The sequence below is a fragment of the Rhinatrema bivittatum genome, chromosome 3 (assembly GCF_901001135.1).
Source record: "Rhinatrema bivittatum chromosome 3, aRhiBiv1.1, whole genome shotgun sequence".
Taxonomy (NCBI): Eukaryota; Metazoa; Chordata; class Amphibia; order Gymnophiona; family Rhinatrematidae; genus Rhinatrema; species Rhinatrema bivittatum.
The window spans coordinates 299,759,843-299,785,063 of NC_042617.1; the positions used below are offsets into that span (position 1 = coordinate 299,759,843).

Here is a 25,221-nt window from a genome sequence, read left to right on the forward strand (position 1 = left end):
GACTCCAAAGTTTCACGCCGTGCTGGCAGATAAAATAAAAAAAACAAAACAATGACACGTTGTTAGGTCTCAAATGAAATTTATTAGACATGGAGAACAAGGTAGAAAGGCATTAGCCGGGCCTGAAGATAAAGAAGAATAGTAATAGTTTATATACACTGTGGGGCAGCTGAACCTTTCTCTGTGAGGACTGGAAATCTTATTTCTCACTGCAGTGTAGAACTTTAGTAGTTATATTGCCTCAGGAGAATTCTTTACGGGCTGTGATACCGTTCATTGGTGGGCCAGAGTAATAAATATCCAAAGATGGTGTTGTACGTGAGCTTTCGAGTCCACAAAGCCTTTACACACTGTCAGCTTAGGCTTCATTTTTCTTCGCCTCCGAGCACTTCGTGTGGCGAATTGCAGTGACGTCCCTTCTGTACTGCAGGATTCTAAGGGCCACATTGATGCAGTAGAAAGCTACATCCATATTCTGTGCCTATGCGTGGTTTGGAAAGCTCCCACACAACATCTTCCCTGGATAATTTTCATGTTGATTCAATTAAAATTATCACAAGCTGACAAAAAAAAAAAAGGGTCATGAATAAACTGGAAACCACATCTGGGGGTTATAGGCAACAAAAGAAAACTTAGAAGGAATTTAGAAGTTGTTGTAGGCAACAAAAGAAAACTTAGAAGGAAAAGGCAAAGTAATTGGAGAAACCCAGGGTGAGCTCATTAACATAGAAATTACCCTCTAACAGCGGACAGTGGTGACTTGGAATTTCGGGCTGCTGCCACTCAGACAGTGGAACACATTTTTCTGATTGTAATTAGGTAGTGATGAAGAAGACAGTGCTGCACTTAGGTGCGATAACTTGCTCTGCTTGAAGAGGTTGCTGCATATTTCATAGCAGAGCTGCTGATACCTCCAGAGGAGAAACTGCTTCCAAATCTTCCGCTGCCGGCAGTGAAGCTGCCTCCTCCAAAGCCGAGCCCTGTGCTTCCAAGGGCGAGCCCTGTGCTTCCAAGGGCGAGCCCTGTGTTTCCAAGACCGAGCCCGGTTGCGGTTCTAAAGCCATATCCTCCTTCTATAGCGTGTCCACCTCCTATAAGGCTTCCACCTCCACCTCCAGCGCTGACAACAGCTGAAAGCAAACCCAAGAACACGTGGTCAGGGCCTCTTGAAGAGCTAGTCTAAGAGGTCAGCAAATACTTAAAAAAAGACCTCAAGAGGGCCTGGCTCAATGGCTTAGTGGTGATGCTGTGTGAAGTTAGATTCCTGATCCTAGCTTCTGCAACTTGGGCTGCCTAGGACAGGGGGTGTTAGAGAGACAGCAAGCGCAGCCCCCGGCAGGGAGGATATCCCAGCCATTGCACAGCATCAACACCAATAGCTGGCCTTGGGGGTGCATGCATGCATACCGGGCTCCGGAAGGAACCGCAATGTGTGGCCAAGGTCTGTTGCTGCTATGGCTGATCTAGACAAGAGGGAGGAGAAGGTTAAAAACAGGGAAATATTCATGCAGTTGTAACCGATGGCGCCATAGGCCTGGAAGAAGCCCAAAGGAGAAGCAGGAAACCCCCTCCCCCCCCCCCCCCCCCCGATGTTCCCCTTCAGACAATAGCTAAAGATACTTACAGATACTCACGGTACCAACTCCTTCACCTGCCAGCCTGAAAAAAAGGAGAAGAAAAAGAAGTACAAATTAAAATGATATCACTAATCTTTATTTCCATAGGACGTTTAGAGTTCTCAGCATAGTACCATACAATTCACATAGGTGCAGTTACCCTGCCCCACATTGAATCTTGTGATCAACATTTGAGTAGAAGGAGATTAAGTGTTTTGATGACTGGGTGAGCTGAACTGTGGACTCTTCTGCATTTTTATTTATAAAGTCTTATATTCCGTGTCTTGCACAGTATTGTCCAGCATGGATTACAAGGAATACAACTATTAGGGATGTGAATCGTTTTTTGACGATTTAAAATATTGTCCGATATATTTTAAATCGTCAAAAATCGTTAGAAGCGCGATACAATAGGAATTCCCCCGATTTATCGTCAAAAATCGTAAATCGGGGGAAGGGGGAGGGGAAGGGGAAGGGCGGAAAAACCGGCACACTAAAACAACCCTAAAACCCACCCCGACCCTTTAAAATAAATCCCCCACCCTCCCGAACCCCCCCAAAATGCCTTAAATTACCTGGGGTCCAGAGCGGGGGTCCCGGTGTGATCTTTTACTCTCAGGCCTGCGGTGCGTTGTAGAAATGGCGCCGGCGCTACCTTTGCCCTGTCATATGACAGGGCAAAGGTAGCGCCGGCGCCATTTTGTTTTTTGTCCCCTGGGGGTCCAGCGGGGGTCCGGGAGCGATCCGGGAGCCGTACGGCAAAACGATTCGAGTTTAGGAGGTCGTTCCCGGACCCCAGCTGGACTTTTGGCAAGTCTTGTGGGGGTCAGGAGGCCCCCCCAAGCTGGCCAAAAGTCCCTGGGGGTCCAGCGGGGGTCCGGGAGCGATCTCCTACGCTCCTGACGTCGGGGGACAAAAAAACAAAATGGCGCCGGCACTACCGCAGGGCAAAGGTAGCGCCGGCGCCATTTCTACAACGCACCGGAGGCCCGAGAGTAAAAGATCACACCGGGACCCTCCCTCTGGACCCCAGGTAATTTAAGGCATTTTGGGGGGGTTCGGGAGGGTGGGGGATTTATTTTAAAGGGTCGGGGTGGGTTTTAGGGATGTTTTAGTGTGCCGGTTTTCCCCCCTCCCCCGATTTACGATTTACACGATATTTTAAAAAACAAAACCGTGACGATAAGATTCCCTCCCCCCCCAGCCGAAATCGATCGTTAAGACGATCGATCACACGATTCACATCTCTAACAACTATAATGAAAACACATAATATGCACAGAAGCAGGGTTGGTTTTAGGATTTTTCTTCCGCTAGGGACTTTTTCTACTTTCACCACCCCCCACCACCTGTAAGCAGAGCCTTAGCATGTCTATGGCCAATATGGCCATGGGCATAGGCGCTGCTACCAAAAAGGTGCCATGTGCCAATGACAGCAGCACGGCTGGCTACCAGCAGGTCCTCAGCAAGAAAAACGCAGTGTGGCCCCTTCGAAATTGATGGTGTGGTCGGCACAGCCTTAGTAAATGGAAAAGTAGCACGACCCCGCTGGCAACACTGCTGATTCTGGCAGAGCCGTGCTGCTTTTCCATTTACTAAGGCCATGCTTACCACGCCGTCAATTTTGGTGAAGCCGTGCTGCTTCGGAGGAGCGCACCTGCCTGAAGTAGTCAAATGCTAGAGCTGGCTCAACCCCATGGCCAGAAGTCATTCCCTTGGCCAGGGGGGCTGAAGAAGGAGATTGCTGCTGCTGCCTGCTATGTCAAGGAGGAAGTGAGTGAGAGAGACAGCATGTGTGAGGTAGAGTGAGAGTGAGCATGTGTGCAGGAGAGTGAGAGTGAGCATGTGTGCTTGTGTGTGGGAAAGTGAGAGCATGTGTGTGGGAGAGTGAGAGCATATATATGGGAGAGTGAGAGAGAGCATGAATGGGAGAGTGAAAGAGAGCATGTGTGCATGTGTGTGGGAGAGGGAGAGAAAGCATGTGTGCATGTATGTGGGAGAGTGAGAGACCATCTGTGCTTGTGTGTGGGAAAGCAAGAGAGCACATTTGTGCGAAAGTGAGGGCGCATGTGTGCATGTGTGTGGGAGAGTGAGGGCATGTGTGTAGGAGAATGAGAGCATGTGTGCATTTGTGTGGGAGAGTGATAGAGCATGAGTGGGAGAGTGAGAGAACATGTGTGCATTTGTGGGAAAGTGAGAGATCATGTGTGCATGTGTGTGTGAAAGTAAGGGAGCATATGTGTATATGTGTGGGAGAGTGAGAGAGCATGTGTGCATGTATGTGGGAGAGTGAGAGAGCATGTATGCTTGTGTGTGGAAAAGTGAGAGAGAGCATGTGTGTGCATAACTACCCCAGTTACTCTCTGTCTGTTAATCCTTGACAATTTCAGGGCAACTGGAAATCAGAAGTTCCAAGGTATGGATAACGAGAAATTTTTTAAAATCCTTATTTTAATCATTGGATGTTATTTGATGTGTCTGTTTTGAAATATTTTATTGATGTTTGTAAGTTTGTAATTATTGAAAATTATTTATTGACCCCCAAATTTTAAAAGACCATGACATGTAAAAATCAGGGGGTCACGCGCATGGCCCAGCCACACGCGTAACCCCCAATACACGCACAAGTGCCAGGCCTGATGAAAGGGGTGGGCTGGGGGGCAGGGTCTGAGCGGGGAGGGGCGGGACAGCACCATTAGATGCTATCCCGAGGAAGCGGGGAGGGAGGGAGAGAGAGAGAACATGACTATAAATCTTCCACTGTAAGAGGGGCACGTTCAACTCGGATGGATTTTTGAGGGGGGGAGGGGGGGGCGCTAAAGACCCTTGCATCAGCCCTGGGTGGAACGGGTATATAAAAGATGGCTATTTACCCTTTCAAAAAATACTCAAACAAGAGGACATTCCCTGAAACTTACAACCAGCAGATTCAAAACAAATCACAGAAAGTACTTTTTCACTCAGCACACTATCAAGCTGTGGAATCTGTTGCCAGAGGATGTGGTCAAAGCAGCTAACAATGTGGAGTTTAAAAGAGGTTTGGACAAGTCTTGGAGGAAAAATTCTATAACAATATTAGCTAGGCACAGTAGATTAAGGAAAGCTCTTGCAATCCTTGGGAGTGAGTAAGAGGAATTAGATCTATTTTATGGGATCTGCCAGATACTTGTGACCTGGACTGGCCACTGTCAGAGACAGGACGTCAGGCTCAATGGACCTTGGTTTAAGAACAAAAGAAATTGCCATGCTGGGTCAGACCAAGGGTCCATCAAGCCCAGCATCCTGTTTCCAACAGAGGCCAAACCAGGCCACAAGAACCTGGCAATTACCCAAACACTAAGAAGATCTCATGCTACTGATGCAATTAATAGCAGTGGCTATTCCCTAAGTAAACTTGATTAATAACAGTTAATGGATTTCTCCTCCGAGAACTTATCCAAACCTTTTTTGAACCCAGCTACACTAACTGCACCAACCACATCCTCTGGTAACAAATTCCAGAGCTTAATTGCAGGAAAATTGCATCACCACGTGACATGGTGCAAACCACGGAACCTAGATCCATTCTCCTCTACCGCCATATAACTGCTGGAGTACCTCCATACTCTTTACCAGGCTGGTCTAGCTTACTATAAACAAAGAACTCAATCTCCTTCCAGACCACCTCAGCTCTTTCTTTACTTTAATCCAAATGACCCTGGTCAAGCAGTCTCTAAGAGAACCATCGCCAGTTGGTTATCACAATGCATTCAGTTCTGTTATAACAAACGTTCAATCAAACTTCACATGAAGCCTCAGGCGCACCAGATACGTGCCACCGCAGCATCAGTTGCCCACTTGAAAAGGGTTCCATTACTGGACATATGCAAGGCGGCAACTTGGTCCTCCATTCACTACCTTCACATCACACTATTGTCTTCAACAGCTAGTGACCTCTGATGCAGCGCTAGGCTCAGCAGTCTTGTCAACCCTTCAAAACCGATGAGACTGTCTACTATTCCTAAGGGTTGGTGTCCTCACCTTCAAAGACATACTACACGGACACAACCCGGGAGCTTGGGACTCCGAGACAGCATGGAAATTCTTCTGTTCTTATGTTCTAAGATTCAGTCTGGTGCATTAAAAGGTTCAAAGTGTGTAGCTTATAGAATGAAGTAGAGGTGTGCATTTGTTTTTGAGTGAAAAAGTCTATTTTTAGTTCATTTCAAATAGAATGAACTGAAAATATCCCTAAATTTTTGGATATTTTCAATTTGTTTCCAAAAATTTAATAAAAAAAAAAAAAAAAAAGAGTTCTGAGGTCCTCTTGACATTTTCTCAGGTACTGGGCCTCCCCGATCCCCTCTACTCCCCCACACCCCCTACCAATATCCCGAGGCTGAGGTTGGGGCTTCCATGGGCTTGGCTTCCCCCAGCCTCCGCTTACTTCTTCCATGGGGGTCTTCATTCTCAAAAAGGGAATGAGTGATCCCCAGTTGCTCCTGCCCCACCGGCTTCCTCTTTCAAAGTGGCGTCGGCTGGCCCTGAGACCGGCGCCACATTTGACATAAACAAAATGGCGCCAGTCTCAGGGCTATTTGGTACAGTGCCATTTTGTTGTATGGCCATACAAATACCCAGCTGTACCACAAAATGGTACTGACCCGAATAGCTCTGAGACTGGTGCCATTTTGTTGACATCAAACTTGATGCCAGCCTCAAGGTCAGCTGGCACTACTTTTGTGTCAAATGATTTTTATTGAGTGTAAAGAAAAGAACATTCCAACAAATGACATCGCTCACAAATTGTCTTAAATGAGACCATGAACAAAAAGAAATCAGTAGTGAGATTTGTTCTGGCACTGCTTTTGAAAAGAGAGCTGATGGCGCTGGAGTGATTGGGAATTGTTGCTGCCCCTTTCAGGGATGAAAACCTCTACAGAAAGGGTTAAGTGAGGCCAGAGCCCTAGCTTCAGCGTCTTTGTGGGTAAGAACAGGAAAGGCCTTGGCTGGGCTTGGCTCAGCCTAGCCTGGAAAGGTCCTGGCCCAGCATTATTGGCTAGGGTGGGGGTAGCAGAAGGACCTGGGAGGCCCCGTAACCTGGGGAAGTGACAGGGGAGCCCAGGAAGACCACTATTTAGAGTTTTGTTTTAGTTTTTTTTGGTGGGGAGGGTTTATTTAATGTTTATTTCAGTTCAATTAACGAATCTGAAATAAACATTACATGAACCAAAAAAACAGATTTAAAATTCCAACTAAACAAATTAAAAACCAAACAGAAATACAATTTTTGTGTGTGCACATCCTTAGAATGAAGTGCTTCTGTATTCCTTTCAGACATCACAAACTAGCAAAATGGGAAATGTAAAAGAGAAATTTTAAATACCTAAAAGATATTAATAGTGCACAAGAGAGGCTTCAGGTGACACGCAGCAGCTGAGAGGTTGCAAAGGAGAGGAGATCCACCAGGACCTTTTATTTTTTTTTCCTTTTTTTCCCCTACTCTATTTATATTTTTTGTTTAAAAGACTTAAGGAAGATATTTCATTTAATCCTGGTCTTATATGCCTGTAGGCTATTATGTAGATCAAATCAGGGAAAACTGTAAAAGAGAAAGTTAAATGCTCAGAAAAGAAGATGGCTGCCAAGATGGAGAGGTCATTTTGGGATTTGAAAGAAGACTTAGTAAAAGAAACGACAAAGAATATATCTGCAATTTTGGACAACAGTTTTTGTAAGCTACACAAGCTCTTTGGATGAAATCAAGGAAGGGGTGAACAACTCTCAGTGTAGCTTTTGGATTTGGATAATTGGCTGGTGGCTCAAGAAATGCAATTGAGTTAGTTCGACACTCAAGTGGACGAGTTAAAGAGAAAACACTGCTTTACTGGACTGGATGGAAGATTAAGAAAATTGTACACACAGAAACAGTATTCACTTCATCGGACTACCTGAACAGGTGAAAGAATCCGAGTTGCTGCAGACTGTGCAGGTATTGGCTCCCTGAGACACTGGGCCTCTCTTTGGTGACAGAACCGATGGCCGAAGAGTGTGCACGTAGGCTGGGGCCATCGAAGAAGAGTGCAGTCAGGCCCAGGCCAGTGACCGCGCAAATTCCCAATTTTGCCAACAAAGTGAAATTAATGAGAGTATATAAAAAACGCACTTCTCTGGAATATGAGGGGTAAAAGCTGCTTTTATTTCATGACTACTCTAATAAAGTGTCGGAAGCCCACAGACAGTTGGCACCAATATGCTCTGAGCTGTACCGCAAAGGAGTGATGTTTTCTTTGCTATTCCCTGCAAAAATGTGAGCCTTTTCTAATGGTAAAGTTGATCACCTTCAAACTAGAGAACCAGCACAACATTTTTTAGAAGCATGAGTTTTTCTTTTCTCTGTCATGCATTCATGTGGCACCGCAATATTCTGCTGTTTCCCTGATTTCTTCTTGACTTGGTCTGTTTGAATGTTTACAGGGCTCAGTGTTATATTCATGAACATTTTTTTTCTCATTATTTATGAGTTTACTGTTTTATGAAAGCTCTTTGCGGATTTTTGTATGTTTTACAGATAAATTGGACTACAAGTGGCTTGGTGCCTAATTTTGGCTTTTTTTTTTTTGTGGACTGTTCATGGTATATCACAAATGTTATTTCCAAGTACCATTTTAAATGTGTTCTTATATCCAATGGCGCAAATGGTTATTAGTTCCCTCCAAAGCGACTGTTCATTTTACAAACCACCTATTCAATATGCAATATGTGACAAGTTTTATTTTATCTTCTTTTCTTTGACTTGGTGGCCGATGTTTCCTGGAGGATTTGTATTTGCATTTTCTTCTTCCTTGTTACCATTTTGGATAGTCAAGGAGGGCTTTACTATTTTATTGGGTCTGGTAGGGCACATCTTCAGCCAAGAAGGAATGAAAGCAGACCGTGGGATGCAGTCCCTTGGAGCGCAAGGGCAAAAATTGTCATTGTTGGTTTTTGTTTGTGTTGTGTCTTGTGGTACGATTGTGGCGTGAATGTGTTCTCTCTGTGTTCAAGTTATAGACATGTTCGGTGTGGGTTATTGGTTGAATTCTCAGGATTATATTTAAATCATTGCTATGTTTTTCTTTCAAAATTATTTTTTGGAAGAATTACTGTATGGGCGGAGTGTCTAGGCTGGGGGATCCTCTTACCTATTGTTTTCTGGGAATCTTGCTCCAAGCAAGATGATGATCATTTAAATATGCTGTTTTTCAGTGTTTGGGGTTTTTGGTTTTTTTTCTTATGGCTGAGATTAACCTATGTTCTTTAAACATGGATGAGATGCATTCTCTGATAAATAGGAAAAGGATTTTTAATATGTTTAAAAAAGAGCATGTGCAAACATCTACAAAAGACTCATCTTTTTAAGGAAGAATATAAAAAATTAGTCTTTTTTTCTGATCTCTAGATGGACTTAAAAGAAATAGCTACATGATAAACTATTTTAATTTGCACTTGAAAAAACATTTTTCAAAAAGTCAATGATTTTGCAAATATCAAAGCCTATGATTAAAGTATAGGGCAATGAAGGCATTGGAATGCTGGTAGTGCCAATTATAGGAAAACTGGTTCTTACCTGATAATTTTCGTTCCTGTAGTACCACAGATCAGTCCAGACTCCTGGGTTTTGCCTCCCCTCCAGCAGAAGGAGACAGAGAATGTTCTGACAGACTCTGCCATATATACCAAGGTGCCACCCACAGTCTGCCAGTATTACTCAATGTCAAAGCAGAATGGTCCAAACCAAACTAACTATATACAGGAACCGTAAACTCAAAACCGGATCACCAAGGCTGACTGTGACCCAAATTCGATAACCAAGGAGAAAAGATTGATTTTCAGACCCAAACTAGACAACTATCGACTGAGCAGACTCTCCATTGCCTTGATGCTGATAAGGGCGGGACTCTGGACTGATCCGTGGTACTACAGGAACGAAAATTATCAGGTAAGAACCAATTTTCTTTTCCCTGTATGTACCCAAATCAGTCCAGATTCCTGGGATATACCAGAGCTAACTTACTTAGGGTGGGACCCGGAGAGGCCCGCTCGGTGCATTCCTTCTACAAATCCCCCCCGGGACCGGAGCCCGGACATCCAGCCGATAATATCTTGCAAACGTGTGCAGAGACTTCCATGTAGCCGCTCTACAAATCTCTTGAGGCAAAATGTGCTGGTATTCCACCCAGGAAGCAGCCTGCGCTCTAGTAGAATGTGTCAGAACATTCACCGGCGAGGACTTCCCACACAGTAAATAAGCCGAGGTGATAGTCTCCTTCAGCCAGCGAGCTATCGTAGTCTTGGAAGTCCATATTGCCTCTCTTTGGACTTCTCCACAGCACAAAAAGATGGTCTGACAAACGAAAGGCGTTCGTAACCTCCAGGTACTGCATGAGCACCCTATGAACATCCAACTTCCGCAAGTCTCTCGCGAGGGGATCCGCCTGATCTAAATCTGCAAACGATGGAAGTTCCACTGATTGATTCAGGTGAAAAGAAGAAACCACCTTTGAAAGAAAGGACAGGACCGTACGTAATGAAACTCCCGACTCAGAAATCCGCAGAAAGGGCTCCCTACAACACAACGCCTGAAGTTCTGACACCCTCTGAGCAGAAGAAATAGTTACCAGAAACACCACCTTCAATGTAAGATCCTTCAAAGTCGCTCTTTTTAAAGGCTCAAAGGGCGAACCACACAAAGCATTGAGGACTAAATTCAGACACCACGAAGGACAAGGTGACCAGAGCGGGGGTCGTAAATGCTTTGCTCCTCGAAGGAAATGGGCCACATCCGGATGCGTTGCCAAGGACAGTCCATGAATGGAACCCCGAAAACAACCAAGAGCAGCCACCTGGACCTTCAGAGAATTGCACGACAATCCCTTTGCTAGGCCAGCTTGCAGAAAACACAAAATATCTGCTAGAGATGCCCGGAGAGGGTTAATCTCCTATTCAATGCACCAGGCTTCAAACACCTTCCACACCTTGGTGTAAGTTAAGGACGTAGACGTCTTGTGCGATCTTAAAAGGGTAGTGACTAGAGATGTGAATCGGAACCGGAATTGGTTCCGATTCACATCGTGAATTTTTTTTCGTGCGGCCTGTTCGGGTTTTTTTTTTATCAGCTGCGCCCAAGCTGATAAACAAAAAACCCACCCCGACCCTTTAAAACAGCTCCCTTAGCTTTCCCCACCCTCTCGACCCCCCCAAAACATTTTAAAATTACCTGGTGGTCCAGTGAGGGTCCCGGGAGCGATCTCCCGCTCTCGGGCCGTCGGCTGCCACTAATAAAAATGGCACCGATGGCCCTTTGCCCTTACCATGTGACAGGGTATCCGTGCCATTGGCCGGCCCCTGTCACATGGTAGGAGTAATGGACGGCCGGATTCCTCCGCCACTGGATGACTTTTGGTCCCTCCTTGGCGATTGATATATGTGACTGTGGTCGCATTGTCGGACAGGACTTGGACCGATTTCCCCTGAACCAGAGGAAGGAAAGCTTGCAAGGCCAGAAATACCGCCCTGGTCTCCAGGCGATTTATGGACCACTGAGACTCCTGTAGAGACCATTGCCCCTGCACCGACTTCCATAGGCATACTGCTCCCCAACCGGAGAGGCTGGCATCCGTAGTCACTATTGTCCACTCGGGCATTACCAGGGAAACTCCCTGCAGCACATTGTCCAAGCAAAGCCACCAGTCGAGACTGGCCCTCGTCGACTCCGGAAAGTGTTAGAGGCAGATGAAACTGTTCTGAAACTGGACTCCAGCTGGACAGCAATGCCGACTGTAAAGGATGCATATGCGCAAAGGCCCACAGCATGAGCTCTAGAGTGGAAGTCATGGATCCCAAGACCCTCAGATAATCCCACACCCTGGGAAGACGTTTGGCCAACAGGGCCTGAACCTGGCCCTGTAGCTTGGTAATGCAGTCCACTGTTAGGAAAACCTTTCCTTGCTGCGTGTCGAATAGAGACCCCAGAAATTCCAAGGTCTGAGAGGGAAAGAGGTGACTCTTGGCCAAGTTGATCACCCACCCGAGTGATCTCAACAGCTGCAGCACCCTGCGGACCACTGCCTGACAAAGATCTTCGGACTTGGCTCGAATCAACTAGTCATCCAGATATGGATGTACTAACAAACCTTCCTGGTGAAGTTGTGCTGCCACCACCACCATTATCTTGGTGAAAGTCCTGGGAGCGGTGGCAAGCCCGAACGGCAGAGCCCGAAACTGATAATGATGACCGAGGATGAAAAATCATAGAAACCGCTGGTGGACCTTCCGTATGCCGATATGCAGGTATGCCTCTGTCAGGTCCAGCGATGCCAGAAACTCACGCTTTCTTACGGAGGCAGTCACCGACCGCAGAGTCTCCATTCGGAAGCAATGCCCACAAAGGCATCTGCTGACTCTTTTTAAATCCAGAATGGGCTGGAAAGTCCCCTCTTTTTTGTGCACCACGAAATAGATGGAATATCGGCCTTTCCTCTGTTCGCCCAATGGAACTGAGGTAATGGCTCCCAGGGCTAGAAACTGCCGCAATGTGTCATGCACTGCCTGACGTTTTTCCTGATATGCGCATGGAGACACCGGAACATGTCGCGAGGACGGTGTACAAAATCTAACGCGTAACCATGTCTTATCACTGTGAGGACTGGTCCGATGTCACCTTGGCCTATTCCTCGTAAAAAAGGGACAGTCTGCCCCCCACACTGACCTCTGAAGAATGGGCCAGCCTCATTTCATTGTGAGGATTTGGCTCCGGGGCAGCTTGGGAAGATCTTGGCCTTCCGAACCGGAGGCCACGAAAGGACTGAGACCAGGACTGCTATCTGTGAGCCCCTGGCCTAAAGGCAGGACCCAAAGATCTGGCCGGATGAAACTTCAGATTCCCGCGAAAGCGAGACCTCGCAGAGAAAGAGCCTCTTGACTTGGGCCGATCCTCTGGCAATTGATGTACCTTATTCTCTCCCAGAGACTGAATCAAGTCCTCCAACGGTTTGCCAAAAATAATCTTACCCTTAAAGGGCAAGGAGTCTGCGCACCGACACGGCGGACACCATAGATCTGGCCGAGGCCCACAACAGATCATGAAGTGCATCCGCACTGTAAGCAACCACCGCTTCCAGCCGACCCGCTTGGTGAGCCTCATCCTCCAAAAGGTCTTCAATGCAGCTGCTGAACCCATTGGAGGCTCACCCGTAAAGCAAACTTGCTACACATGGCGGCCCGCACCACCAGAGCTGACACTTCAAAAATCTTCTTGAGTTGAAGTTCCAATTTGCTATCCTGGAAGTCCTTGAGGGCCATTGCTCCGGTGACCGGGATAGTGGTTCTCTTGGTGACCGCCGACACTGCCGCATCCACCTTGGGAACTGGTAACAGCTCCAAAGCTTCTTCTGGCAGAGGATATAGCTTGTCCATAGCCTTACTCACGGTTTTCTGTTTATAGGAGGGTTTTTTTCAATAGTTTTTAACTCACCAGTTATCCATCTAAATGGCCAATGTGGCATTTTCAGCCAATTATCTGGCTAAATAAAAGTCGGATAACTACTTATCTAGCTATAAAGGGATATTTCAAGGGTGTTCCTGAGGGGAGGTTGAGTTATCCAGCTAAGCTAGCTGAATATTGCGTATATCCGGCTAGGTTTAGCCGGATAACTTTAGACTTGCCACTGAGCAGGTCTAAAGTTATCTGGCCCCTAAAACCCGTCAAATTTAGAAAGAGGCCAGACCCGGTGAATTAGAAATTTCTATAGCAGCCTCCCTCCCTCCTTCACACCCGTCTGCAAGGATAGAAAATATCACCCCTCCCCCCCCCCCCCCCCCCCGATTCTTTTCTGTCCAATGCCAGGCGTAAGGGACCCTCTGCCCTGATCCTGGCACCTTCTCACCCGGGAGTTGGGGGGAGGCACTGGGATCAGTCTTTTTGCCCATTTACAGGTTAGGCGCTATGGGTCGGATTCAATAAGGCTTTTCTCCCATTTTGTGTCGATGGGGAAAAACCCTTAGTGAATCAGGTACTATGTTAGGAGCTTGCAACAACAAGTCTCAATGTATTTAAATCTTCTTCTCTTACTTTTGTAATGAATCTCACAGGTCATAAGCATAATAAGATTACATTTCAGTGTAAAATGAGGTTAGAAATGACCTTGAATGCAGCCTTGTCCAAATTAACATTGCAATGGAATGCTGAATTGGGAATCCGTCGCTTTATGATGCTATGGGGAAACCAGTGCAAGCTAAGTAATTTAAATGTTAAAATTTAAGAAACACAATTTAAAATTCTACATAGAAGTTATTTTACTGCAGAGAGGACTCTGCATATGAGCTTAATAAATTCTGATCAGTGCATGTAAAGTGATAATTGGAAATTTGATTCATAATTTTTTATTTTGTGTAAGATTATATGACTTTTGGGATTCAGTCCGCTCTGTAGTTGAGAGGGTTGTGTCTCTTAAACCACCCTTTCAAGAAGAAATTTTTTTGCTGGATTATGCATCCTGGGTTTTAAATTTATCGAAAGGTTTTTCTAAATTAGCATGTATTGCCATAATATTGGCTAAGCTATGTATTTGGAAATTTTGGATTAAAGAAACGCCCCCACCAATAAAATGTTGGTATAAGGTTATGCTAGACTGGACTTTGTTGGAAAAATAAGACTTCACATTTTCTAGAAATAGTTATATAAGGATTATGCAAATGCTTGGGAAATATTCTGTGATATAACTCCAAAACAATATAAAGAGGTTCTTTTATAATGCAAAAAAAAAATGTAGATTATATTGTTTTTAATTTAACACAGTTGGATATATGTGTGTGTGTGTGTGTGTGTGTGTGCGTGTCCTGTGTTTATGTTACTGTCATTTGCAGACAGCTTCTATATTTTGTTAACTTTATTATTTGTACTGTAAACGGTGTTTATACCTATTACATTGAAAAATAAATAAATAGTGCACAAGATGCAAACCTTTCTCATTGGAAAGGAAGTTCTATAATAAAGAGTCATTATATAAGGCGCTGAGGAGGTAGAACCAGGAACAATGTCAGGAAATAATGTTTTTAGGAGAAGGGTAATGAATGTATAGAACGCCCTCTTGGAGCAGGTGGTGTTGGGCAAAACGGAAACAGATTTCAAGAAGGCATGAGATAAGCAGCACAGGGGATCCTTGGTTGCAAACCAAAGTGAAGAGACAGTAGAAGAATAAAATAGCAGCTAGGTCTGTCGGGCGGGCTGCAAGCAGGGCTGGTTCAAGTAGGTGAAGCTCCGCTCAAGCATCCCTCCAGCACAGCGCTCCCTTCTTTGGCAGTATTGGCTTTCCCCACCTAGGCCTCATGCCGGTGGGATTTTGCTGTCCCCATGATGTTGGAGCTCTAGATGACTGCCCAGTTTGTCTAATGGAAGCACCAGCCCCGGCTGCTACCGTAATAACCAGAGCTAGACGTGCTAGAGCAGTGCTCCTCCCAGCAGCAGGCCCTAGCAGCACTGCTCCTGGCTCACAGTCGGGCCGATACAGTAAAATGTGCCTGCTCTCCCGACGCGCGCCCAGGCCACTCTCCTGGGCACACGATTCTCTATGCTAATGAGGGCCCGCAGTAATAAGGCGCTAGGGACCCTAGTGGGTCCCTAGCGCCTCCTTATTGGCAGAAGCAGCGGCTATCAGCGGGTTTGACAGCTGAAGCTTAATTTTACTGGCATCGGTTGTCGAACCCGCTGACAGCCACGGGTTCGGAAAACGGACGCCGGCAAAATTGAACATCCATCTTCCAACCCACGAGCCGCGGGCTGATTTATTTATTTATTTATTTTAATTTTTGGGGCCTCCGACTTAAAATCGTATGATATTAAGTCGGAGGGTGCACAAAAAAGCAGTTTTCTGCTTTTCTGTACACTTTCCTGGTGCCGGCCGAAATTAACTCCTGCCTTTGGGCAGGCGTTAATTTCTAAGAGTAAAATGTGCAGCTTGGCTGCACATTTTACTTTCTGTATCGCGCGGGAATGACTAATAGGCCCATCAACATGCATTTGCATGTTGCGGGTGCTATTCGTTTCAGGGGGGGGGGGGGGGGTTTGGCCACGCGTTTTCCACACGCTATTACCCCTTGTTGTATAAGGGGTAAAAATAGTGCGTCGAAAACGTGTGGCCAAACGGGGGCTAACAGTTGTGCTCGGTCGAGCGCACCATACTGCATCGGCCTGAGTTGACAGTGATTGCAGAGGGATGAGGAGGAAGCAAGAGCTGCCCTGTAACTGCACAAAACTGTGCTGCGCCCTGCATCACAGCCAGGGGAGACTTCCCCGATCTCCTGCCCTGCCACCACGCAGCCTGAGGGCGGAGCAGATGCTGACTCAGTCGCATGCAGGACCATCAACATTCAGCTGCAGTTGCTCCCTTCGCTGAGAGCGGGCCTTGGGACTGGCACCCCAGTTGGAAAAACAAAAAAAAAAAGGCCATAAGGCAGTAGTATTGTGGGGAGGGGAGAGGGAGTTGGAGGATTTCTTATCTCTTTTTTTAATAAGAGCATCTTGTTTTTTTGGAAGACAATTTTCTTAAACTGGCTAGTTAACACAGATCAGCTGCAGGGTTGACCGAAGAGAATAAGGCTTGCTGAGTGAGGGAGTATATTCTCCTTCCTCCCCCTCTCCCCCCCCCCAGCTCTTTAATTTTCTAGAAGACCCCTGCCCCCTCTTCAACAGCACTGCAACTGGTCCATGGAATTTAAGGAAGGAAGGGACTGGGAGCCTAGCGCGTTCTCGGCATACAGTGCACTCAAGGAAATGCGTGCGCTCATGTACTCAGGTCTGTCTGGCCATCTGCGATGACAGAATTAATCAGTAGATGGGTCTGTCTGGTGGGCTGCAACTGCAATGAAAACTAGAAGTCCTATCAAAAATGCAGGTGCTCCCATAGCTCGGTTTGTATGGCAGAATAAGGGCTTCTCGTGTTGACCAGATTGGTGCAGCAGGTTGGCGACAGTGGTTGTTCACATAATAGCCATGCTAGTATGGGTGACTGAATTATTATGGAACCTTATGGTTGGTAATGGGAGGGGAAGGGTGCTGGGTGTGACATAGAAAGGGGATTTTGCATAGCAGTTACCCCAAAGGGTGTAAAACAACGGAGAAAGATGATGCAAACTGTCTTCAATAAAGTGATCAGGGCTCTGTGACTGATATGCTTGGCAATGTGGATAGGTATAACTGGGCAGACTGGATAGACCCATTTGGTCTTTTTTCTACCATCATCTACTATGATAATGAGAGCTCTTTGAGGCCCAAATCTGTGCCCCCCTCCTGGGATAGGGGTATATTGCACCCACCTGCTCTCCTCGCCTTCCAGCAACCTCTTGTACATGGCGATCTCAACATCCAGGGCCAGCTTGACATTCATCAGTTCTTGATAGTCCCGCAGCTGGCGGGCCATCTCCTGCTTGGCCTTCTGCAAGGCCTCCTCCAGCTCAGTCAGTTTTAACCTGGCATCCTTGACAGCGATCTCACCACGTTCTTCAGCCTCTGCGATGGATGTTTGCAATTTGGCACACTGTAAACGAAGAGCTCAGATTTATTTTCCATTTATTTAATTGGTTAGATTTTGGTTAGTCATCATGCAGGTCATTTTCAAAAGCATTTTCCATGGGTAAAACAGCGTTTTACTCGCAGAAACAGGCATTTTAAAAATGATCACCCCAATATGCAGAGTAACGTCCTGTTTGTGTGTAGGTTTATCCGGACTGGATGCAAGCATTCCTGGGAGTGGAGTTGGGGAGGGGTATAGACTTGCAAACCTATGTTTAAAAATTCAAACGTGTACACGCAAACTTTCCTGGTAAATTTCGGTGCATTAAATACCAGGCGTAAATGGGCGTGGTTAGATTTGGTGGGACACTGGTGTCAAAATGAAGTGGGCCACAGGGGCTGTGGCCCGACCAAAATCTGTCCTTTTCTGCAGAGTCGCTGCGGAAGATCAGGGGCCAGGTCGGGCAGGCCGCAACTGTTCAGCGGCAGGAGGAGGAGAAGAAGGAGGAATCAGCTCTGGGCCCCACTGCTGCTTTCAAGTGCATGGGAGTCTGTGTGGCTGCACAGCTGAAAGCAGCAGTCGGGTCAGGTGGCAGGGAAAGAGGAAGATGCAGCACGAGGCAGCACCATTGCTCTCCTCCTGCCGCTCATCACCTTGGATGGGGGAAATGGGGACTGAAGTGGGAGAAGAAATGGAGAGAGAAGAGGGGGTGGGGAGGACGACAGGGAGGGAGAAAGAGAGGGAGACTGATGGAGGGAAGGAGGACAGAGAGGGAGGGGGCGGGTGGAGTTTAGTTGGCTTGGCCTCCCCAAACAGAAAGGCATTCTGCTGCTCCTGTGCTAGTATGATTTCAAAGCGGACTTATTCATATAAAGTTTGTTTTGGAAACTGGTGTAACTAACTTCTGCATGAAATTACAAAAACTAACCCCTCCTCCCCACCCCCATGAGACCTGCTGAGTTCTAATTCTCATCTCATCACAAAATACTCCGTTTACAGAGGACCAAAGTACTCTGTGGGCATTTCATTGTTAATTTAGTTTATAAAAATGTAATTGTTTAGGTCTTATTTATCCAGGAGATCACAACAAGTGTGATTGAATGGGAGCTGCTCAGACTGGCATCCCATTACAACTGGTGGCTCCCAGGGCTCAACTTTGCTTCAATGTTTAATATTTATGTCACCTATTTGCAGACTTATTGGCTGGGCTCTGCGCGAGATACCGGTTGTATGCAGACGATATGCAGTTTTTTTTTATTCCCATACAGTCTTCATGGGCTAACACAATCACTCTATTATCAACTTGTTTATCCTCAATTAACCAGTGGTTTATGCATAATAAATTATCTTTATGGCTAAAAACAGAGATTATTTTAATCCAGCATTCTAAGGGAGATTCTCTTCCAGGTACAATTCCTTTTGAGAATATTGAGCTGCCTACTGTGGCCTGTGTGAAAATCTTGGGGGTTTTGATTGACAACAGTTTGACCCTTCGAGATCAGATTAAGGCTGTGGTGAGATATGGTTTTATATAAACTGCACTTAGTTGGTGGTCTTTAACCCCTACTACCCTCATCAGACTTTTGCATAGTAGTATAAGTTTTAATACTGCCATCAACTGATAACTGTAACTGACTGTACATTAGTTAACCTTTTTCAAGTTTTGCAGAATGCCACTGCTAGGCTTATTACAGGTCAGGGGTTGAGTGACCACATTTCTCCAGCTTTTTACAATTTGAATTGGCTGCCAGTGCCGTTTTGGATTACATACAAGATTAGGGATGTGAATCGTTTTTCAACGATTAAAATTATCGTCCGATAATGTTTATATCGTCTTAAATCGTTATAGAACACGATACAATAGAAATTCTAACGATATATCGTTAAAAATCGTTAAATCGTGTTAGTGCGCACTAAATCGAGTTAGTGCGCACTAACTCCCCGTTAGTGCGCACTAACTCGATTTAGTGCGCACTAACTGAAAATGATACAAATAAACACTTTCCAGGTCACTGAAGGTCAGTTAGGAATGAATATGTGTTCCTATTGGCTGGCTGCCCTCTTATCTATTGATGTTACCAAGGTTACCACTGAGGTGATGGTTGGGGGGATGGGAAATGGAACTGGAAACTAACGAACACCAACAGAAATGAAATAAAGTGTTCACACTTCCCAGGTCAGTAAAGGTCACTTAGGAATGAATATGTATGTATGTATTCCTATTGGCTGGCTGTGCTCTTATCTATTGATGTTACCAATATGGTTGGGGGGATGTGAAATGGAAACAGTTGGAAGCTTGACAAAAAAAGTAATGTAATGATCAGCACTCACGTGACTAGAACTTGTTTGTTTATTATTTTTGTTAGCAGGCACCTGAAATGCTAGTGCATGTTGAATTTGCCAATCACTGTGCATTTTAGAAAGGTGATCCTGGCTGGAACTGTACACAGTTCAAATATATGTAATTGATTGTTGGTAAGTGTATTTTTTAAGTAGCCACACTGGCACCAGTATGTTTACTTTTCCTCCTACTTAACTCACTAGCTCAGCTTTGTAAGAAGGGCTTCTCTGCTTGTGTGTTGTTTTTGTTTGGTGTGAGGAGAGCAGAAACATCAGATCTTTATTCAATCTACTACAGTCATCTCTTACAGTGCCCTATCCCTATTAATTATATCCACAAAAGAGAATACACGAATTCACCAATACAATCTCAAATTTATAATTTATTAATGAAACATATAAAATAGATCCTATCTAGACAATAATTTCTATCTAGCACAATCATTCCTCCATACCACAATCATATCTCAATTACAGTCATGCCATACCTATAAAAACATCATATATAAAAATCCCAACACCAATGTGTAACACTTCTTATTTTTATAAATCTAATATCAAATGTCTTATTGCAATAATCTCTGTAATACTTCTAATAATTTTATCACAAACTGTAATAATGGTGATGCGATATAATTCCGTGTCAGCAGAACCCGATAAGCACAGGTTCAAACATCACACTCTATACTTTTCTAAATGTTCCAAAAACGGTGACATCGTCCATTGGACCCGCCCGGACGATGTCACCGTTTTTGGAACATTTAGAAAAGTATAGAGTGTGATGTTTGAACCTGTGCTTATCGGGTTCTGCTGACACGGAATTATATCGCATCACCATTATTACAGTTTGTGATAAAATTATTAGAAGTATTACAGAGATTATTGCAATAAGACATTTGATATTAGATTTATAAAAATAAGAAGTGTTACACATTGGTGTTGGGATTTTTATATATGATGTTTTTATAGGTATGGCATGACTGTAATTGAGATATGATTGTGGTATGGAGGAATGATTGTGCTAGATAGAAATTATTGTCTAGATAGGATCTATTTTATATGTTTCATTAATAAATTATAAATTTGAGATTGTATTGGTGAATTAGTGTATTCTCTTTTGTGGATATAATCATTTGATATAAGAGAATTATAGTATAAACTTACCCTCAGTGTAGTATACCTATCCCTATTAATACCAGGAGTGTTGTGATCTTCCTGCACACAGTGCCCTAACCCTGATACCAGTCTGAGACAGCTCCCTCCCTGCATTACTAGTGAGAGGCTGGCTTCACAGACAGGGGGGAGCTGCCTGACCCTCACTCCTGACTTCCCCCATGTCCCAGCTAGTGAATGGTGTGTGGGTGAGGGGGGGGGGGGGAGGATGGTGAAGTCTGAGACAGCTCCCTCCCTGCATTACTAGTGAGAGGCTGGCTTCACAGACAGGGGGGAGCTGCCTGACCCTCACTCCTGACTTCCCCCATGTCCCAGCTAGTGAATGGTGTGGGGGGGAGGGGGGGGGGTGGATGGTGAAGTCTGAGACAGCTCCCTCCCTGCATTACTAGTGAGAGGCTGGCTTCACAGACAGGGGGGAGCTGCCTGACCCTCACTCCTGACTTCCCCCATGTCCCAGCTAGTGAATGGTGTGTGGGTGAGGGGGGGGGGGGAGGATGGTGAAGTCTGAGACAGCTCCCTCCCTGCATTACTAGTGAGAGGCTGGCTTCACAGACAGGGGGGAGCTGCCTGACCCTCACTCCTGACTTCCCCCATGTCCCAGCTAGTGAATGGTGTGTGGGTGAGGGGGGGGGGGGAGGATGGTGAAGTCTGAGACAGCTCCCTCCCTGCATTACTAGTGAGAGGCTGGCTTCACAGACAGGGGGGAGCTGCCTGACCCTCACTCCTGACTTCCCCCATGTCCCAGCTAGTGAATGGTGTGTGGGTGAGGGGGGGGGGAGGATGGTGAAGTCTGAGACAGCTCCCCCCCTGCATTACTAGTGAGAGGCTGGCTTCGCAGACAGGGGGGAGCTGCCTGACCCTCACTCCTGACTTCCCCCATGTCCCAGCTAGTGAATGGTGTGTGGGTGAGGGGGGGGGGGGAGGATGGTGAAGTCTGAGACAGCTCCCTCCCTGCATTACTAGTGAGAGGCTGGCTTCACAGACAGGGGGGAGCTGCCTGACCCTCACTCCTGACTTCCCCCATGTCCCAGCTAGTGAATGGTGTGTGGGTGAGGGGGGGGGGGGGAGGATGGTGAAGTCTGAGACAGCTCCCTCCCTGCATTACTAGTGAGAGGCTGGCTTCACAGACAGGGGGGAGCTGCCTGACCCTCACTCCTGACTTCCCCCATGTCCCAGCTAGTGAATGGTGTGTGGGTGAGGGGGGGGGGGGGTGGATGGTGAAGTCTGAGACAGCTCCCTCCCTGCATTACTAGTGAGAGGCTGGCTTCACAGACAGGGGGGGAGCTGCCTGACCCTCACTCCTGACTTCCCCCATGTCCCAGCTAGTGAATGGTGGGGGGGTGAGGGGGGGGGGGGGAGGATGGTGAAGTCTGAGACAGCTCCCTCCCTGCATTACTAGTGAGAGGCTGGCTTCACAGACAGGGGGGAGCTGCCTGACCCTCACTCCTGACTTCCCCCATGTCCCAGCTAGTGAATGGTGTGTGGGTGAGGGGGGGGGGCGAGGATGGTGAAGTCTGAGACAGCTCCCTCCCTGCATTACTAGTGAGAGGCTGGCTTCACAGACAGGGGGGGAGCTGCCTGACCCTCACTCCTGACTTCCCCCATGTCCCAGCTAGTGAATGGTGTGTGGGTGAGGGGGGGGGGGGGAGGATGGTGAAGTCTGAGACAGCTCCCTCCCTGCATTACTAGTGAGAGGCTGGCTTCACAGACAGGGGGGAGCTGCCTGTCCCTCACTCCTGACTTCCCCCATGTCCCAGCTAGTGAATGGTGTGTGGGTGAGGTGGGGGGGGGTGGATGGTGAAGTCTGAGACAGCTCCCTCCCTGCATTACTAGTGAGAGGCTGGCTTCACAGACAGGGGGGAGCTGCCTGACCCTCACTCCTGACTTCCCCCATGTCCCAGCTAGTGAATGGTGTGTGGGTGAGGGGGGGGGGGAGGATGGTGAAGTCTGAGACAGCTCCCTCCCTGCATTACTAGTGAGAGGCTGGCTTCACAGACAGGGGGGAGCTGCCTGACCCTCACTCCTGACTTCCCCCATGTCCCAGCTAGTGAATGGTGTGTGGGTGAGGGGGGGGGGAGGTTGGTGAAGTCTGAGACAGCTCCCTCCCTGCATTACTAGTGAGAGGCTGGCTTCACAGACAGGGGGGAGCTGCCTGACCCTCACTCCTGACTTCCCCCATGTCCCAGCTAGTGAATGGTGTGTGGGTGAGGGGGGGGGAGGATGGTGAAGTCTGAGACAGCTCCCTCCCTGTATTACTAGTGAGAGGCTGGCTTCGCAGACAGGGGGGAGCTGCCTGACCCTCACTCCTGACTTCCCCCATGTCCCAGCTAGTGAATGGTGTGTGGGTGAGGGGGGGGGGGGGAGGATGGTGAAGTCTGAGACAGCTCCCTCCCTGCATTACTAGTGAGAGGCTGGCTTCACAGACAGGGGGGAGCTGCCTGACTTTCACTCCTGACTTCCCCCATGTCCCAGCTAGTGAATGGTGTGTGGGTGAGGGGGGGGGGGTGGATGGTGAAGTCTGAGACAGCTCCCTCCCTGCATTACTAGTGAGAGGCTGGCTTCACAGACAGGGGGGAGCTGCCTGACCCTCACTCCTGACTTCCCCCATGTCCCAGCTAGTGAATGGTGTGAGGGTGAGGGGGGGGGGGGAGGATGGTGAAGTCTGAGACAGCTCCCTCCCTGCATTACTAGTGAGAGGCTGGCTTCACAGACAGGGGGGAGCTGCCTGACCCTCACTCCTGACTTCCCCATGTCCCAGCTAGTGAATGGTGTGTGGGTGAGGGGGGGGGGGGAGGATGGTGAAGTCTGAGACAGCTCCCTCCCTGCATTACTAGTGAGAGGCTGGCTTCACAGACAGGGGGGAGCTGCCTGACCCTCACTCCTGACTTCCCCCATGTCCCAGCTAGTGAATGGTGTGTGGGTGAGGGGGGGGGGAGGATGGTGAAGTCTGAGACAGCTCCCTCCCTGCATTACTAGTGAGAGGCTGGCTTCACAGACAGGGGGGGGCTGCCTGTCCCTCACTCCTGACTTCCCCCATGTCCCAGCTAGTGAATGGTGTGGGGGTGGGGGGGGGGGGGGTGGATGGTGAAGTCTGAGACAGCTCCCTCCCTGCATTACTAGTGAGAGGCTGGCTTCACAGACAGGGGGGAGCTGCCTGACCCTCACTCCTGACTTCCCCCATGTCCCAGCTAGTGAATGGTGTGTGGGTAAGGGGGGGGGGAGGATGGTGAAGTCTGAGACAGCTCCCTCCCTGCATTACTAGTGAGAGGCTGGCTTCACAGACAGGGGGGAGCTGCCTGACCCTCACTCCTCCGGGGTATTGTGATCTTCCTGCACACAGTGCCTTATCCCTGATACCAGGGGTGTTGTGATCTTCCTGCATGCAGTGCCCTATCCCTATTAATACCAGGAGTGTTGTGATCTTCCTGCATGCAGTGCCCTATCCCTGATATCGGGATGTGTGCAAGAAGATCACAACACCCCCGGTATCAGGAATAGGGCACTGTGTGCAGGAAGATCACAACACCCCCAGTATCAGGAATAGGGCACTGTGTGCAGGAAGATCACAACACCCCTGGTATTAGGGATAGGGCACTGTGTGCAGGAAGATCACAACACTCCTGGTATTAATAGGGATAGGGCACTGTGTGCAGGAAGATCACAATACCCCTGGTATCAGGGTTAGGGCACAAGTTCTAGTCACATTGACTGATCACATTACTTGTTTTGTCAAGCTACCAACTGTTTCCATTTCCCATCCCCCATATACTGTCAGTAGGAAACTTGGTAACATGAATAAATAAGAGGGCAGCCAATAGGAATACATATTCATTCCTAAACTGACCTTAACTGACCTGAAAAGTGTCAAATTGTATCATTTTCAGTTAGTGCGCACTAACTCCCAGTTAGTGCGCACTAACTCCCAGTTAGTGCGCACTAACTCCCGTTAGTGCGCACTAACTCGAGTTAGTGCGCACTAACCGGAAAAAACGATTTTTAACGATTTTTTAACTAAAAAATCGTGCCTAAGACGATTTTCTTGCCCTGCCACACGATTTCTATCGTTAAGACGATATGGAAAACGATTCACATCCCTATACAAGATTGCTTTAAAGGTACATAAGAACATAAGAAATTGCCATGCTGGGTCAGACCAAGGGTCCATCAAGCCCAGCATCCTGTTTCCAACAGAGGCCAAAACCAGCCACAAGAACCTGGCAATTACCCAAACACTAAGAAGATCCCATGCTACTGATGCAATTAATAGCAGTGGCTATTCCCTAAGTAAAATTGATTAATAGCCATTAATGGACTTCTCCTCCAAGAACTTATCCAAACCTTTTTTGAACCCAGCTACACTAACTGCACTAACCACATCCTCTGGCAACAAATTCCAGAGCTTTATTGTGCGTTGAGTGAAAAAGAATTTTCTCCGATTAGTCTTAAATGTGCTACTTGCTAACTTCATGGAATGCCCCCTAGTCCTTCTATTATTCGAAAGTGAAAATAACCGAGTCACATTTACTCGTTCAAGACCTCTCATGATCTTAAAGACCTCTATC

At 47.1% G+C, this 25,221-nt stretch overlaps 1 protein-coding gene across 1 annotated transcript in view; it reads right to left on the reverse strand.

Annotated features, from left to right (window-relative positions):
- Positions 1-170: 170 nt before the first annotated feature.
- The window catches only part of LOC115088574 (keratin, type II cytoskeletal 5-like), a 40,157-nt gene continuing 15,106 nt past the window's right edge, over positions 171-25,221 (reverse strand). The window contains exons 8-10 of the mRNA XM_029596831.1: positions 16,950-17,170; positions 1,640-1,659; positions 171-1,163 (exon numbers count right to left, since the gene is read on the reverse strand). Of these exons, the coding sequence (XP_029452691.1) occupies positions 847-1,163; positions 1,640-1,659; positions 16,950-17,170 (558 nt within the window). The 3' untranslated portion in view covers positions 171-846. The remainder of the gene's footprint in view (positions 1,164-1,639; positions 1,660-16,949; positions 17,171-25,221) is intronic.